General features: G+C 46.4%; 7 protein-coding genes and 1 non-coding gene across 8 annotated transcripts; 6 read left to right on the top strand and 2 right to left on the bottom strand.

Annotated features, from left to right (window-relative positions):
* The first annotated feature begins 7 nt into the window (after positions 1-7).
* V1513DRAFT_446549 (TFIIE beta subunit core domain-containing protein) lies at positions 8-1,582 on the top strand. The gene is made up of 3 exons (XM_066898282.1): positions 8-414; positions 480-556; positions 613-1,582. The coding sequence occupies exons 1-3, from the start codon at positions 258-260 to the stop codon at positions 1,189-1,191; spliced, it is 813 nt and encodes a 270-aa protein (XP_066753043.1). The 5' UTR covers positions 8-257; the 3' UTR covers positions 1,192-1,582.
* Positions 1,583-1,838: 256 nt separating this feature from the next.
* Positions 1,839-3,385, top strand: V1513DRAFT_446552 (chaperonin 10-like protein). Its single transcript, XM_066898283.1, has 2 exons — positions 1,839-2,219; positions 2,271-3,385. The coding sequence occupies exons 1-2, from the start codon at positions 2,149-2,151 to the stop codon at positions 3,262-3,264; spliced, it is 1,065 nt and encodes a 354-aa protein (XP_066753044.1). The 5' UTR covers positions 1,839-2,148; the 3' UTR covers positions 3,265-3,385.
* A 2,836-nt stretch (positions 3,386-6,221) lies between these two features.
* Positions 6,222-8,417, top strand: V1513DRAFT_446558 (uncharacterized protein). Its single transcript, XM_066898284.1, has one exon. It carries the CDS (start codon positions 6,293-6,295, stop codon positions 8,096-8,098), a length of 1,806 nt encoding a protein of 601 aa, XP_066753045.1. The 5' UTR covers positions 6,222-6,292; the 3' UTR covers positions 8,099-8,417.
* Positions 8,418-8,615: 198 nt separating this feature from the next.
* On the top strand, positions 8,616-8,698 carry V1513DRAFT_t64. The gene has a single exon. It is a non-coding gene; the product is annotated as a tRNA-Pro (tRNA).
* V1513DRAFT_464926 (putative N6-adenine methyltransferase-domain-containing protein) lies at positions 8,620-10,233 on the bottom strand. The gene is made up of 2 exons (XM_066900016.1): positions 9,783-10,233; positions 8,620-9,730 (listed from the first exon to the last, which is right to left on the bottom strand). Exons 1-2 carry the CDS (start codon positions 9,875-9,877, stop codon positions 8,899-8,901), a joined length of 927 nt encoding a protein of 308 aa, XP_066753046.1. The 5' UTR covers positions 9,878-10,233; the 3' UTR covers positions 8,620-8,898.
* Positions 10,234-10,248: 15 nt separating this feature from the next.
* Positions 10,249-12,170, top strand: V1513DRAFT_464927 (uncharacterized protein). The gene is made up of 2 exons (XM_066900017.1): positions 10,249-10,632; positions 10,692-12,170. Exons 1-2 carry the CDS (start codon positions 10,514-10,516, stop codon positions 12,001-12,003), a joined length of 1,431 nt encoding a protein of 476 aa, XP_066753047.1. The 5' UTR covers positions 10,249-10,513; the 3' UTR covers positions 12,004-12,170.
* Positions 12,039-13,001, bottom strand: V1513DRAFT_446561 (ribonuclease H2, subunit C). The gene is made up of 2 exons (XM_066898285.1): positions 12,571-13,001; positions 12,039-12,513 (listed from the first exon to the last, which is right to left on the bottom strand). The coding sequence occupies exons 1-2, from the start codon at positions 12,956-12,958 to the stop codon at positions 12,266-12,268; spliced, it is 636 nt and encodes a 211-aa protein (XP_066753048.1). The 5' UTR covers positions 12,959-13,001; the 3' UTR covers positions 12,039-12,265.
* Positions 13,002-13,105: 104 nt separating this feature from the next.
* On the top strand, positions 13,106-14,470 carry V1513DRAFT_485388 (phospholipid methyltransferase-domain-containing protein). Its single transcript, XM_066900471.1, has 6 exons — positions 13,106-13,192; positions 13,291-13,375; positions 13,442-13,498; positions 13,561-13,666; positions 13,724-14,056; positions 14,107-14,470. Exons 2-6 carry the CDS (start codon positions 13,327-13,329, stop codon positions 14,171-14,173), a joined length of 612 nt encoding a protein of 203 aa, XP_066753049.1. The 5' UTR covers positions 13,106-13,192; positions 13,291-13,326; the 3' UTR covers positions 14,174-14,470.
* The last annotated feature ends 883 nt before the right edge of the window (positions 14,471-15,353 follow it).

The following is a 15,353-nucleotide window of genomic DNA, read 5'->3' on the forward strand; positions in this document are numbered from 1 at the left end:
TTCGCCATACAAATTGAGGAGCAGTTCGCCACTTCTGTTACACTCAGCAGATTATTCTTTGTAACGCAACAGAATTTATACGTGTGCAGCACTAGATCCTTCGAGTCTCGGCTCACACATGATACCTGCGATACACATCGATCCGCCACTGTAGGTAGGTGCGCAAAGATATGCAAACAACATAGTTTTCTAGCCCTGTTCGCGCACACCCATTTCACCTGTGACAGTCGTTTTAGCGACAGTATACACATTGCAATATGTCGTCATTAGCAGAAGATCTTTCAGCATTCAAGAACCGACTAAAAGCTCAGCCCGTTCTTCAAAAGCGAGTAATCAGCAGCGTCAACAATGATACCTCTAGCACTAACAACTCTGATGATGAGCGAAAGAAGAAGAAACCGAAGATTACGACTGGTATGTCGTTTAAGGAGGACGTAAAATGTAAATTGAAGGGCAATGAGGTTAACTATTGTGATCAGTGTTTTCACAGCCTGCTGATACTGGTATCGGTAGCCATATCTTAACGCAGCTTCATCATGCCGTGGAATTCATAAAGGTATTACTATCTCGCCACTTGATCACTGCAAGGAATCAGTGCTAACCTGACTCCAGAAACAAGATAGGCCTGTTACCGTTAGTGAACTACAATCGTATTTATCGGGACAAGGTGGGCCGCAGCTTCTGACGAACCTTCAGCTGATCAGCCGGATTAATTACGATCCAATCAACAAGACTTACGAATATCGGCCATTACATAATATAAGATCAGCTGAGGGATTTCTAGCGTTCCTCAGGCGACAGCCCACATTCCGTGGACTATCAGTTAAAGAACTCAAAGATGGTTGGTCAGGATGCATGGAGGCAATTGATGAGCTTGAAAAGTCTGGCGACATTTTAGTGCTGAGAACAAAGAAAGAAGGAACCCCGAGACTAGTATGGGCGAATAAAGGAGGCGATATTGGTGGTGTAGATGAGGAATTTGTAACAACGTGGGACAGGATAGCGATCCCTCCGCAGTCAGAATTACCATCGACGTTGGAAGGAGCTGGGTTGAAGCCTACGAGTGTTGATCCCTCGACAGTGAAAAAAGCCAATGCTTTAATTGAACGCAAACAAAAAAAGCCCAGAAAGGGAAAGATTACAAACACACATCTCACTGGCATCTTGAAAGATTTCAGTGGACGGAGGTAGAGACTTGGTGAATGAAATACAATTTTGGTTGATTTCACGTACATTATTCCCCATGGAATTATTATCACGATCTAATCGCTAGAGGGTGGGTGCAGTGATATGGAGAGCAGCTGAAAGTCCCAGAATCGGAGAAGCCTTGTTAAGCTGTTGATCCTTGGATGACGCGAACGTAATTATTGCGAGTCTATATGTTTCTGCTTATAGTATACTGCCTCCGAGAAAGACATCGAACGATTGATTTTTGCCCCGTTGCTCTGTCTAGTTGATGTGGTGTTCCATCTATTATTTACCTATACAGTCGGTGGAATTAATAATATACGATCCATTTTTGGCAACTGGATGTAACCGTCACGAGCTCAGGGGACACAGCCAACTGTTCGATCATACGTAGCATTATTTCTACCTTTACCAAAAAGATTGTGGAACCCGAATCTCGGAACAGGTACATATGTACGTCCAAACCAACAAATCTGTAAATTGCATCACCAGCTCTTACCATGCAGGCGACAGGGACTCATGACGAGGCGATAATCCTGCATTGACAGGCAAGCGGCATGCTTACGCGCTGTTGTGCAAATGTCAATTCTCTGAGGAATGACCAACTGATTCACATGTGACATGCACACTGGAATATTAACGCTTAGATATCGGACGCCGCACACTTTCGTCACGTCCACTGAGCCCTGGCAACGCAACGGGCATGCCATTCAGTATGACGTCATCGAGAAAAGAGTAATCGGACAATGACCGCGCAAGGAGAGCAAAAGTCTACGATGTATGAGGATTGCGCATTGAGATTAGGGCCGTCATGAATCGACTACAACGCAGGAAAATAGCTAAAATTAAAACGTTATAAAACGTTATGCTGACGGAACACGAGGTTATATCGATCGTCTTGGACACATTGAATGTTACATCAACCTTTGCCCTTCCAGCATCGACATACCAATAGTCAGAATGCCCACGATGAAGGAAGCCATCGTCTACGGCGACCCTCTGACCGTCGAGATCGTTGACTCGCCTATTCCGTGCGTACTGCTGCGTACATGCATTTAGTTGGCGATAGCTAATAAATGAAGCACTCCGGGTGACAATGAAGTCCTGATCAAAGTCGAAGTATCCGGCTCGAACCCCAAAGACTGGAAAGCTCCGTTGTACAGTAAACGTCCTCATAATTCAGGCGACGACATTGCCGGGACAATTGTTGCTGTAGGAAAATTCGTCCTCGAGTTCAGGCCAAACGACCGTGTTGCTGCATTGATGGGTTCACGCCATGGATCGTTTGCCGAATACGCGATCGCCTACGCGTACACGACATTTCATATCCCGGATTCGGTCACTTTCGAGGAAGCAGCGACTATCCCACTCACGTCCTTGACTGCCGCGTATGGATTATGGGATATACTCGGACTTCCAACGCCGTGGCGCCCCGCTACTGATGATATTCCGCTCTTGATTTACGGAGCGTCGACCAGTGTCGGGACATATGCGATCAAATTAGCGAAGTTGGCCGGCATTCGTCCGATTATTGGTGTAGCTGGGTCCGGCGCGCACACAGCGCTCGAAGCGGGTGCAGATTTTGTCGTGGATTACAGGAACAACCTCGATATTGCTGGCTCTATTCGCGCTCACCTCACAGAAGGACAAAGACTACTGTATGCTTGGGATACAGTCTCAGAAGGCGGATCTTACCAACATGCGATTAAAGCCTGCGAACCAGGTCTTGGACTGCATCGTTCGATTAAAGCCGTCGAGCCAGTTCTCGAGTCCAAACTGTGCCTGATTCTTCCCGAAGGCCAAGGCAAATTCGACGACATTGACAAGACGAAGACAAAATTTGGCATTGCGAGAGTTGCTAGCGCGCATGGTGAAGACGCTGCTAGACGCGATTTTGCGTATATATTCTACAGGCAGATTACGAAGTGGTTGCAAGAGGGTAAGTTTGCGGCGCATCCGTTTGATGTTGTGGAAGGAGGATTAGCTGGCGTCGCGAAGGGACTGAATGAGTTGAAGGATGGCAAGGTTAGTGGATCAAAAAATATTTTCAGAATAAGAGATACACCTGGGCTATAATGGGATATGATGACGTATAATCTGCGATTAATTTGGATGCACAATTATCCGTAAGAAATAGATTGTCGCTCGCTTTTTGCACGCTACAGCTATTTCCTTAATCCAGATAATCCAAATTCACCTCCTACCTGTTCTAATTGCTGTCGATTGAATGACAACAAATGTCCTCAAATATTGAGTCGCCATGAGATCGGGTTAGCGTAAGACGTAAGAAAGCGCTATAAACTCTGTAATGCACTATTTTAACTCTTGACTGTAAGTCAGTTTGCCTCATAAAACACAAAAAAAAAGGTAAAGACAAGTTGCTATGTAGCTGTCAGTGCCTGGTTGGTATGTATAATCATATTACAGTCGGTTACTGCCAGCCGATGAGCTAGGGATGCAACGGCGGGTGGTGGTACAAAAGCAGCTGAATATAGTCGTAATCAGTGACACGCCATCTGTCATGTCATTTTAGTTCACCGCTTGTAACCGAAGGCGCGGGTGCTAATAAGTTAGTTCGTTATACATAAATAGCTGTTGTTATATTTGCACTTCCAGTTGACAAAAATACGGCTGGAGATTCGTGTTTCAGGACAGAAGGATCTTAGAAGCAATCACCATGCGGTTAGCCATGTAGCCCTTAAACCAACATGTCTGGCGGCTCATGTGTGACATTTAATGAGTAGGAGCTGGTAAATGTTCAGCTACTCACATAACATTGAGTCAGTAGTAATTTCTCGTCCATACTCATGAAAGCGGCGCAAAACAATTGCAAGAGAACATGATCCGGGAGACAGACCGATAGTGATCTACATCTCTGCTATGCGTTAATCGAATCGGATCGCAGATATTGTTGACCTCGATGTAAGCTAGAGGAGTGTATAAGGGATGTCAGCAATGGAAAAAGGTCACACCATGGACACACGCAGGCTATATAACTCATTGGCTTACACACATTAACTAATTCCAGTATATGCTTCATGACAAGCCCCGACTGTGACTGCATTGCTAATAGAAATCGCGAACAAAGTTTAGTTTCATGGTAGAGATAGCGAAAAGGATGACTGATGCGTCTACCGCATGGGCAAGAGTACCAATGGTCGTACTATTTACGGTACTTCCGTCAAGATTGTTCAGAGTTTCGGACCCGAGGCTATCATGGGGTGTGGTCGGCAGGGCTTATATTGTGTTCGGCGTTTTGGGAGTTGCAGAGGTCGAAAATCCCCCTGCCAATCAGAAGTTGTTCTAATCAGACATACATTATCCTAGCTAATTGGCTTGCTACTTATATCGATTATATCGATTATGTCCTATCCAAACGCATCTGTAGCGGGATAAAGTTTCCGATATATCTTGGCGCACTGCGGTTTTTCTTGCAAATAATTTATGTAAACTGGCTTTGAGCGACCTATCCATACGATATAGCCAAATCAGCTTCATTATTAATCCTTAAGTTGGATGCAGTGCAATCAACGTGCAGTAGCTGGATGATATGAATAGCTGACTATTATTACAAAGATGTAGCACTCAAGTGGCCACCGTGACTGCTGAATGCTTTGGCTCCAACTCGGAAATCAATTATAGCCGCCTTACTGACTTCCGACTCGGCTCAAACAGTTAAAAGCCGTCGGCCGGCTTGGCTGCTGACTCCGACTCGGATCCGCAACGGTTGGACTCAGGGTTGAGAATTTAGACTTTCAACATTAGCTTTAAAATGTTGACCCAATCGAAGTTTGGGGCTCTTGCTTACGTCAACATGCATCCCTTTGGCCGACCCTTTTAAATCATTGACCGGACCCTACATACACTATTGTTCTCCGCTGGACGTATACGAAATGATGATCACTTTTCATTTGCAATTCCGAATCGGAATGAATATATGCCGGTCGGCACAGCCCAAATGTTGCTCGCGGGTGGAGTTCGATGTTTAGTTGGCGCGTTTGACATGAGAGTGCACAGTATATACCCTGACCCAATGCAGCACTTCGTCAGTGCCGCTTTTGGCGTTCTGATTCGATCGCCCATCGCCAAGAGTGCAAACAAATTCATCGAAATAATGCCCAACAGCCTGCGGATCAGTGCTACTGACTAAGCTTGGGTAGGAGGAGAAATTAGGTTGATAAATCGGAGCAGTTCTAGTAACCAATGCTTGCTTGTCTACGTCATCATGGGAGTCATCGACAACAATATAATTAAGGTATTTCGGTTCCAATCGGAAATGGTACGCTCGAAAATACACACCCAACGTTGTGTACCGCCTATAATCAACATAACTGCCTCGCTACAGCTCATATTCGCCACAAAGCTTACACATACAAACGAGAAGGGCCAGCCAAACGGAACTTCGGCGTCGTTCTCTCCGTCATCGAAATCCACATAAGCAGTGATCTCATTGCGGACGACCTTATTTCCTCCCCACTCTCCGTCATATCACAACCCTTACCCAGTAAAGATTCGTATCCGCCGTGCGGTGCCCAAAGGACTGTGGCCAGCCAAAATGTCTGCCGATAAAAAAGTCACAAGGCCGATTTCCAGTGCAATTATCTGTGTAGGAATAATAATATTTTGGGGAATGCTGAAAGCTTTCGTAGCTTAACTGCCAGTTTTTATCACACATCGAACTCCGTGATGGCCATGTTTGCGATTTTATGTTTGATCTCAGAAGTGCGGAATCAATCTCAACAACCCCAACGTTGTTATTTCAGTCCATTTAATAGTATATTATTGAATAACTTTGATTTGAAATATTTCATTTTTTTTCTTTTGAAATAGACAACCAGCAAAGCAATTTTTGTTTACGTGAGCTGGCTTTCGACCCGATCGTCTCATCAGCTGGAGGCGGCCAGACCAAGGAACAATTAAGCCCGCCCCGCGCATGCAGCGAAGTCTCCCGCATGTGCTTCATATCCGGTATGGGCCGATATCCGCATTATATCCTCGGCTACTAATATACTCTGGCTCCCACCATTTCCTCTACTCTCTACAACTTCTCTTTCACGCCTGTTTGCACTTTGCCGTCCTCCACCTTCTTTTTACCGGATCCACTATGCGAGTGGCGCTTCTTCTGGTCACCATCGCGTCCGTCGCGCTGGCTCACGGCGACGAGGATGCAGCCTCAGCTTCGACGGCCATGCCAGGTATGCAGATGCCGGCATTCAACATGACAAAATTCATCGAGGATTATGATCCGACATCTTTCTTGACTATAGAGCAAGATCGCCCACTGCTACTACTACACGCTTTCTTTATGTGTGTGGCCTTCGTCATCCTCCTCCCTGTGTCACTCATGTTGTCGATTGCAAAGTCACCTCTTCACACGCCAATACATGTTGCCTTCCTGTCTGTCGTTGCGCTCGCATTGGCGCCTGGCATCATCTACAAGAGTCGCGCGCTTGATCTCTATCCGAACAACGTGCACTCCAAGTCAGGTTGGATCCTGGTTGTGCTCCTTGCGCTTCATTTTGTCTCCAGCATCTTCAAGACCTTGCTGAGCTGGGCGCTTGCCAAGCCGGCAGACAATGCGACTCCTTCGTCTCAGCAATATGATGCCGTGCCTACGGCAGCTGTGACTCCACGCCTGTCTCATGAATCCCACGACTCTGGCAATGCCGGTTCGTACTCCGGCAGCGCCACCCTCGACGGTTACGAGGACGAGACCGAGGGGTTGTACTCGTCTGATTTCGGCTATCACTACACTGACACCGAACACGGCACCCGCGAGTATGTCCTCGACACAGACGACGATCTCGAGAAGCTTAGACTTCGACATCATCCTCTCTCAGCAGAGTACAAGGTTCAGCGATACATTGTCAACAAACTTCAGCCTCTCCGTCGCTCTCTTGCGAGACTTCCTCACAGCTTGTTGTCGAACTTGCATACTCTCACTTGTGTCGTTTTTGCCTTACTCAATCGTCCCATGATCATCTACGGCTTCTTCCAGATCACGTCGGGTATCATCACCGCCACATGCATCGGCCGCAGCAACAGAGTGTTCGGTATGCTGGCTCATGTCATCAAAGGTTCCGTTTTCGTCTGGATCGGTATCCTCACATTTGGTCGTCTGCTTGGCGCATTCGCGAATCTCGGCTGGGGATGGAACTTGCGACCTCCAGTGCCTTACGCTCGTCAGAGCCTCGGTGCGCGATTCTTCCAGTGCTCGATGGAAATGGTGGAGTCGGGCTTGATTTTCTTTTACGGTATCACCAACGTGTTCTTGGAGCATCTCGGCAACCAGGACGGTAAGTGGTCACACAAGGATCTTCAGCATGCTTCGATCGCCTTTATGTACATCGGCGGCGGGCTCTGCGGTATTCTTTTCGAATCCAAGACGATACGAAGTCTATTCAACGCGCAAGTTCCAATGCCATCAGTGCGTCGGAAGTCCGCAGCCAGTCATCAGCAGGCGACCAACGCCGACCCTCGTGCGGCTGAACCCCCCCAGTACGGATTCTCATATAATCCGTTCCCTCTGTTTACAATTTTCTGGACCGGTATTCTCATGTCGCAGCACCACCAAGCTACCGAGCTCTCGACACAGATCCACATGCAGTGGGGCTATCTCTTAGCTAGCGGGGCGATTTTTCGAGCAATCACATACCTCGTGCTGTACCTGTCCCCGCCTAAGTCATACCACCCTTCCCGGCCGATGACTGAAGTCCTAGTGAGTTTCTGTCTCATTGCTGGAGGCGTCGTGTTTATCTCTTCGAACGAGGAAACCGTGGAGTCAATTATGTATCACGGCCTTGACGGCATGTTCACCATGAATATCACCATTGGGTGCACTGCTCTTTTCATGTCCTGGATCATGATCTTAATGGCGCTCAAGGGATGGGCTTCCAAGCGGCGGTCATAATAGTTTTCTTAGATTTGTTTGAATTTATCCATGTATATATTTGGGTGGTGTTCTGGCTTTTAATTTGCTTCGTAATCTCTAATCTTTAATATGTAATGAAGGGTTGTGCTGCATTGATATATAGTCGAAGGCTGTGTAGCGTTTGCGTATATTTTTGCACGTCATTATAATGATAATGCTTGCCCTATTGTTGTATTTTACTGGTCTGTATGCTACGTTTCAGTGTCAAGATCATTTTATGACCTTAATGTCTTAATGATGTCGGTGTGGAGTGCCAGAAAGTTAGTATATAATGCACTAATATTACTTCGTAACCTGCCGCTGGAGTTCAATTTTGGATAGTCGATTGAGATACTTCACGTTAATTACATTCTTCGAAGCACACTCTAAATTACGCCATAGGTCCCCTGGCAAAATTCAAATTGAATTAACATTAACACATTTACACGTTCGCACCAAAGCTGACTTCGCAAGCGGCGACCCTAACCCGACATCGCTAGAGCAACAATTTCTCGTAGGCAATCGGGCCGAGTTGGTCTAAGGCGTGAGATTAGGGTTCTCACCCCTTCGGAGGCCTGGGTTCGAATCCCAGTGTTGTCAGTATTCTATATTTTTTGATCGTTTGCTGAGGACGGATATGTGTGGTTTATTGGTGCTACATATTGACGCGGTTATGGGATGCGTTTCTGCGACGGTTGGATTATATGGCTGGTGAAGCTCGAACCTCAAGATTCTAGTCTATTATTCACTGTCCCCAAAATGAATAGGAGTTACCAGTCCCAACTATAATACTCCTTAATCTACTCCTCTTGTTCAAACTTCCAAATTCCATCCAGCTCCCCGCTTGCAAAGCACCTGAATTCATTCTGCAGACCGTTCCTATGCTCAGGCCTAAAGTCCGTACATCGGATTCCGTACGATCTATACGTCCGCAAAATCACATCGGCAACTTTCTGACCCGTACAAATCACTACCTTTCTTCGATCTTGCTCGACAGAGAGCAGCAAACGCACCGTGATGGCGGTCTTGACTTGACACTCCGCGCTCAAGAACGGCGGGTCGACTATCACAACATCGAATCGCGACTTCATATTTTCGGGAATCCTAGTTGGCGCGTTAAAATCATAGTGAACGAATTGTTTGGGTCCGAATACCGCGAACCGCGCGTCGTGCTCGAAGAGTACAGGATGAACTTTCTGCTGTACTGGCTTTGGTAGCAGCGGGATAATGCGTCGAGTGAGATACTGATGTACTGTCGGTGCGGACAATATAGCGACGTTGATATCCGGTAATCCTTCGTAATTGGGATCTGGCGTAGGCAGACTTTCGAGATCGAGCGCAACGTTGACGAGTGGATGGAGGGCGAATGCAGTTAGCGTGCGCGCAGTCAAATCCGTGTACCAGAACTGCGAAAAATTCCAGTCTTCTGTGAAAACCTCCATACTTGCAAGTGGATCGTCGCCATCTGACTTCTCCTCCTCGGCATCATCTTCGGCCGCTTGACCATCGATCTCTGTGCCAAGCGAGTCAAAACGGGCTTCGGCCCGCTCTTGCAGCTTTTCAAAGGCTGCTAATCGCGCGGAGTGTGATCGTTGGAAATCTTGTAGTAATGCTAAAGTATCTTCTGAGAGTCTGCTACTGTGTTAGCATATGAATTGGTTGGCGTTGCAGAACGAGAACTTGCCTGGGCATGTCATCGTCTTCGTCGCTAGAGTCCGTTCGTGTTGGCCGTGGAGATGCCGGTGGTAAATATTCTGACCGCTTCGGAGATGAAGCCATTGTGACTACTGAATTGCTTTTACCGTGGAATGCTCGCAGTTGTGTAAGGTACTTTCACAACTTGAATCGGCTGATATTAACAAAAATCTCTGAACCGGACCAAAACCGCGCGAAATTGAGAATCATAAATTTTCCAGTAATTCGCTCCCTACTCTGTGCTTATAATCTAGCTACCGCAGTTCGATACTTCCTAAGAAAGTCAAGTTCGTCTCCACACCGTTGGACCTCCTCCGGGTTTTGAAAATTCGAGGAGGTCTTACAACTGTGTCCCGAAATCTTATAAGCCTTCTCACACTTCAACGCGGGCAGCGGATTAGGGTCTCTAGTTGCACAAGTGCGGGTGTGGCTTTTGTTTTATGGCTTCTTTGATGTGGCTGATAACCGACTATGCCGTGCGAGTTATGAGAAGGCTAATCAAATGCACGAAATAGTAGCTGCTTGCGGCTCACTAATAGTACCAGTAGCCATATCTACCACGCATTCACTTACTAATTTGACCAGAACCTATCTAAAATGTGTTTTAAGCTAATTTAGACGCCGTTATTTATGGGCGATCGGAATTTCTGAAGACGTTTCCTATGCCATAGACTACATACAACCGGGAGCACGTGGAACAACTCATTCAGACGCTCAGCCATGGAAATGGATACACCGGAAGACTTGCCGTCGCAGATAGAAAGGCCTGATCCGGCTGCAATATCATCAGCATTTGCGCAATTTAAGAACTTGAAATTAGTGGCTACACGGCAGCAATTGTACGTGGGGATAAGGTTCCTGAACCATCAAGTCAACGCTAACTCGATATCTATGCTAGATTGAATTCATTATTTGCCAATTTGTTACCCTCAGATATATGGCATCTCACTAAACTACTCGGCGAACGGCAGTTATTTGTGGATATCATATCGCTGCTGCCGTCAGAAATACTGATCATCGTCTTGTCCTACGTAAGCGCTCGGGAGGTCCTCAGTTGGCAACGGGTATGCAAGCGCTGGCGCGAACGTCTCAGTAACGACTTTATATGCAGTCAAATCCGTCGGCTTGAATTCCGTGGTGAAATACCATCACAGCGACCGCAGGATGAGGATAATTCCAAATTGGAGGCGTTGCGGATGTGCACGTTTAGAAGTATTGCCATGAAGCAGTCGAATCGGCTTGCAACCCGGAAGGAAATCTCGGATTTGCGACCGTATATTATGGCGTATTGGGGTGGTCGATTAGTAGTCTCCGGAGTAATGGTTGGCAGCGATTTGAAGTTTACGATTTTATATGAGCTATTTTCAGATCGTCGTTGGAAACTTCAGCAGAGCCGGGAAAGCTGGTATAATCTTACGTGTTCTGAGGATATATGCGCTGGCGTTACGTCACTGGGAAAGTGTAAAGTGTGGAATTTAAAGAGTTCTTCGACGTGTCAAGAAAGGCAGTTATTGTCTTCCAACACGAGAGACATGGCTTCGTCAAAGAAAGTCATTGGAGTTATCACAATGGATCAGGAAGTCATGGTGTGGGATACCGGCGCGAACGAAGAATTACGGACAGATATTATCACAGATTTTCTAACAGCGCATGAGCTGCAGCTTTATCGAATTGGTCTAAACGCGGAGCGAGAGCTCACAATTCTACTGGCTTCTCGATCAATCAAGAACGACGTCGACTCGTCAATTCTAGTTTTCGATTTCGATCAGAATCTCGTGTTCTCAGCACCGTTGCCATTTACAAATGACACTCGGTTGTATCGACCGTTGCAGCCAGATTATATGTACGTAACCTGCTCCGGCATTCGCACACTGACAAAACTGAACCTGGCAACGTTCGAAATGGAAAAAATAAGTGGTTTTCTCACATCAGGTGACTCACTTGTCGGTGTACCATTTCGAGACTCGATATTCATGCTAGAAGGCTCATATCTGACGCGCCTTACGTTAACCTCATACAGTCAGGTAGAAGGAAAATGGTCGTACTACGGCATTCTGTTCTCCCTTGATCAAACTTCCAAGATGTTTGACTTGCAGGGTGACGGGCATTACATCTGTGCAAGGATGGAAAGCGGAGTCTTGGTGTTTTCTTTTAACTTGTATGACTATCAAATATCAGGTGCGAGTGATAACGGGGTTGTAGAATTTTGAAGATAGTCAGCTGTTACTCGGTGAAAAGTTGGATTGTGATTGTGAGGCTTTACTTGGCATATATCGCATAACGGTAACTTTTGTTCATATTTGCAATCATTAAGATTTGTAGTACGATTGGTCGATAAATAGATATCGCACGGTAATATAATGATCGAATTCAGAAGCTGATCTCTAGCTCTCTATTTCTTTTTCGCCCTCCTCGCATTCGCCATGGATCTGATATTAATCAGTAACAATCGTTGAACGTTCACAGAGTTAATTAGACATTGCATACCAAGTTGGTGAATGAAATCCATTCGTTGATTCCGGCGATCCAGGGGTTGCTCGTGCCATCCGGAACAACATCATGGTTCCAGACAAACAACTCTTTGAACTCAGCTTCAGATTTCCACATATGCTCCTGCTCCTGTTCTTCGTCCTCTTCCTCATCGTCATCCTCTGAATAAAAGTATGATCTCGTTTGCTGCGAGATGCCACTTGGTGATGGCGCTATTGGTAAAAGGAATCCTGTGGAATCAGAATTAACACCTCGCTCCGTATAAATTGACAGTTTCACAAAAATACCTTTATATCCTTCAGGTAGCACCAATTTTTGCCCAACAAGTTTTCGCCCTCGGAAATATGCCTCATGTAAAGAATGAGGTGAGGATTTCGACTCTTCTGACCGGCTCATTCCACATTCTGTCACCTCAGTTTCCTCAGCCGATGAATCTGTGCTTGTAATATCCATAACTGATTCCGTGGTTATGCTCGTTGGGCTGGTTGCCGCGGATGATACTTTGGGTCGCGACGCGTCGGATTTGTAGGGATGTACTTGAAAATAACGTCTCACCTTCGCGGGCCCGTCATGATGGATCCTACACGGTAGAATATGCGGCGTAACTCTCCTGATGGGTTTATCACTTAATAACGGAGTATGCAGATTTATCGTTGCACTTTTCTCTGTCGTCATTGTTGCTGGGTGATGGGATTGACTGTCCAAGTCGCGTCTCCAGTGAAGACCCTGGAAAGTATTGCCTCAGTAACGCGCCGCATGTCAGCCCGCCATCTCTCCGTGACCTAAGGACGCGCAGCGGCTCGTGGTTCTCGATGGCCGAGGGAACTTGGTCGGCTAGAAACGTCAAACAGTAGACGCTTCGACATTCTCCTGTCCCCAACCTCATCGCCAATTGATTTGAATACGTAGGTTAGTGCATATTTTGCTATAGCGAGACTCAATTGAGGGAATTTAATTTGTTTCCAATGAGTCTTATTCAAGGAAAGTGAGCTAACATATCTTAGTAGATTTTTAAGTCGTCTGCTTGGAGTTTAATATACAAAATGGACAGCGTTAAGACATACATTGATTTCTCTCAGGATTCGCTGAAATGTACCAGTCCTCTTTATAGAGTTTGAGAACCTGAATTAAATATCAGTAGGCTAACGCAACTACTAGATTCGGCGCTCTCAGTGGCCTTCAACCCCATCTTCTGGAACATTGTTGCCCGTCTTGGTATGTTTCTCGCAAGTCAATTTAAAAAATATTCTTTGATGCTTACGGCAGTTTGAATATAGAATACAACACGCACTTTCTTACTAAGCTTGCGCTTGGTAAACCGAAGTGTGGCTGCTACACTTTGGCAGTTACGATTTTCTCCCTTGGAATTATTCGCGATTTATTGTATGTCTTTGCTAGCTGTGCCCGCTTACTCGTTCCGTGAATACTGACAAGAGCCAGGTACGAGAAGGCTCTCCGAGATCAGCCAATCTACGACCCTCTCGATGTGCTCCCTGTCAAGATCTTCGCTGGCCTCATATTCGCATATGGCAATGTTCTCGTGCTCAGCAGTATGTGGGCCCTCGGCGTCACTGGCACATACCTCGGCGACTATTTCGGTATTCTCATGGAAGCTCGCGTGACGGGTTTCCCGTTCAACATTACTGATAATCCGATGTACTACGGCAGCACCTTGTCGTTCTTAGGAACAGCGCTGTGGTTTGCTAAGCCGGCTGGTATTGCCGTGTCCGCCTTTGTCTTGGTCATGTACATGATTGCCTTGCGTTTTGAGGAGTGAGTAATGTATAGTTGCGCTCTTTTGAGCAGTTTCTAATGTTCCATAGGCCATTCACTGCTGAGATTTACGCCAAGCGGGATAGAGAGCGCGCTGCAGGCAAGAAGGAGAAGTAAAGCCTCCGAGCAAGTGTTGTAGAAGATAAGAGGATTTGCACATCTTTTCTTCAATAGACATACGTACGTGAGAGATGAGGTGAAGGGAGAGGTAAATGTGAATGCACAACGAACGCTCCAGATATGCGATTGCGCAAATGATATTATGGTAGAGAATGAATTGATGATAAACTAATCTGAAGTAATGATTTGTGGTACTATGTGTACATAGAAAATGCTATAGCTTCAGGGGCAATTAACTTATCGCCTTTGATTTATTGAATTCGGTGGCCAGCATCTAAGGCTGATTGTGTGGCGTGTGATATAAAATCAAGCCCAAAAGAACCAAAATACGTTGAATAACGTTCTCACGTTTGGTCGTATGCCTAATGTTTAATGCTGATACCAGAATGTTAGTAGATGAAGATTTAAGCCATAAATGTGACGATTAACGCAACAGTTACACGCTCTGATAGGCCGATTAGGTTTCTCGGCTTATTGGGGGTGACGCAATGAGCTTTCGAGCATGTGTCGCCGCAGCGATAGCACCGACAGACTTTCATTATTAACCAAATAAAGACGCGATTTATCTATTATCGTAGCTACCATAAATGAGGACCAATAAACATATGAGGTTCTTGCAGAATTGCCGGGTCGCCGGAGCAGCGCAAGCTGCACGTGGCCAGGAAAGGGTTAGGGCTAAATGGCGCTAAGCCAGCCGAGCGCGCAGACCGCAGCGAGAAAAAAGCTAGTCAGAGCGGGTCTTTGGTCGCGCGATCGACCTCTTCTCCAATTTCCCTTAGTCGCACACTTTGCAACAGGCAGACTCTACGCTCGTACTGGCCGCATTCTCAGTTCTACTCCCTACTGCCATTTTCTTCTAGCTTCAACAGCATAGACCGTCAACATGAAGGCAGACCCGACTCTAGTCCGTTCCCGGCACTCCTCCCCGGCCCTGTCTGATGATCCAGTGCTCCTTGCGTCATCGAAGCCGGGTTCGCCCGTACAGCAGGATGTTATCGGCACCGGCGCAAAGGCATCACTCCTCATGAAGTCGAAGCGCAGGCTACTTTCAAATAAAGACTTGATCGCGAAGAAGTATGCTCAGCGGAAAGCAGCTCTACTTCAGAAGGGTGTGCAGCTGAAGAAGCTCCAGAAGGAGATTAAGGTCAGGAACTATCTGAAGCCACAGACGAGTACC

This window comes from Lipomyces chichibuensis (assembly GCF_038497645.1).
Source record: "Lipomyces chichibuensis strain CBS 12929 unplaced genomic scaffold V1513scaffold_20, whole genome shotgun sequence".
Lineage (NCBI taxonomy): Eukaryota > Fungi > Ascomycota > Lipomycetes > Lipomycetales > Lipomycetaceae > Lipomyces > Lipomyces chichibuensis.

Coding starts and splice junctions, on each gene's coding strand:
- V1513DRAFT_446558 (XM_066898284.1), top strand. CDS start 6,293: ATGCGAGTGGCGCTTCTTCTGGTCACCATCGCGTCCGTCGCGCTGGCT.
- V1513DRAFT_446549 (XM_066898282.1), top strand. CDS start 258: ATGTCGTCATTAGCAGAAGATCTTTCAGCATTCAAGAACCGACTAAAA. Junction 415..479: donor GAAACCGAAGATTACGACTG/GTATGTCGTTTA, acceptor TATTGTGATCAG/TGTTTTCACAGCCTGCTGAT. Junction 557..612: donor ATGCCGTGGAATTCATAAAG/GTATTACTATCT, acceptor ACCTGACTCCAG/AAACAAGATAGGCCTGTTAC.
- V1513DRAFT_446552 (XM_066898283.1), top strand. CDS start 2,149: ATGCCCACGATGAAGGAAGCCATCGTCTACGGCGACCCTCTGACCGTC. Junction 2,220..2,270: donor ATCGTTGACTCGCCTATTCC/GTGCGTACTGCT, acceptor TAATAAATGAAG/CACTCCGGGTGACAATGAAG.
- V1513DRAFT_464927 (XM_066900017.1), top strand. CDS start 10,514: ATGGAAATGGATACACCGGAAGACTTGCCGTCGCAGATAGAAAGGCCT. Junction 10,633..10,691: donor GTGGCTACACGGCAGCAATT/GTACGTGGGGAT, acceptor TATCTATGCTAG/ATTGAATTCATTATTTGCCA.
- V1513DRAFT_485388 (XM_066900471.1), top strand. CDS start 13,327: ATGGACAGCGTTAAGACATACATTGATTTCTCTCAGGATTCGCTGAAA. Junction 13,499..13,560: donor GAACATTGTTGCCCGTCTTG/GTATGTTTCTCG, acceptor GTTTGAATATAG/AATACAACACGCACTTTCTT. Junction 13,667..13,723: donor GGAATTATTCGCGATTTATT/GTATGTCTTTGC, acceptor GACAAGAGCCAG/GTACGAGAAGGCTCTCCGAG.
- V1513DRAFT_464926 (XM_066900016.1), bottom strand. CDS start 9,877: ATGGCTTCATCTCCGAAGCGGTCAGAATATTTACCACCGGCATCTCCA. Junction 9,731..9,782: donor GAAGACGATGACATGCCCAG/GCAAGTTCTCGT, acceptor ACACAGTAGCAG/ACTCTCAGAAGATACTTTAG.
- V1513DRAFT_446561 (XM_066898285.1), bottom strand. CDS start 12,958: ATGACGACAGAGAAAAGTGCAACGATAAATCTGCATACTCCGTTATTA. Junction 12,514..12,570: donor GCTACCTGAAGGATATAAAG/GTATTTTTGTGA, acceptor CTGATTCCACAG/GATTCCTTTTACCAATAGCG.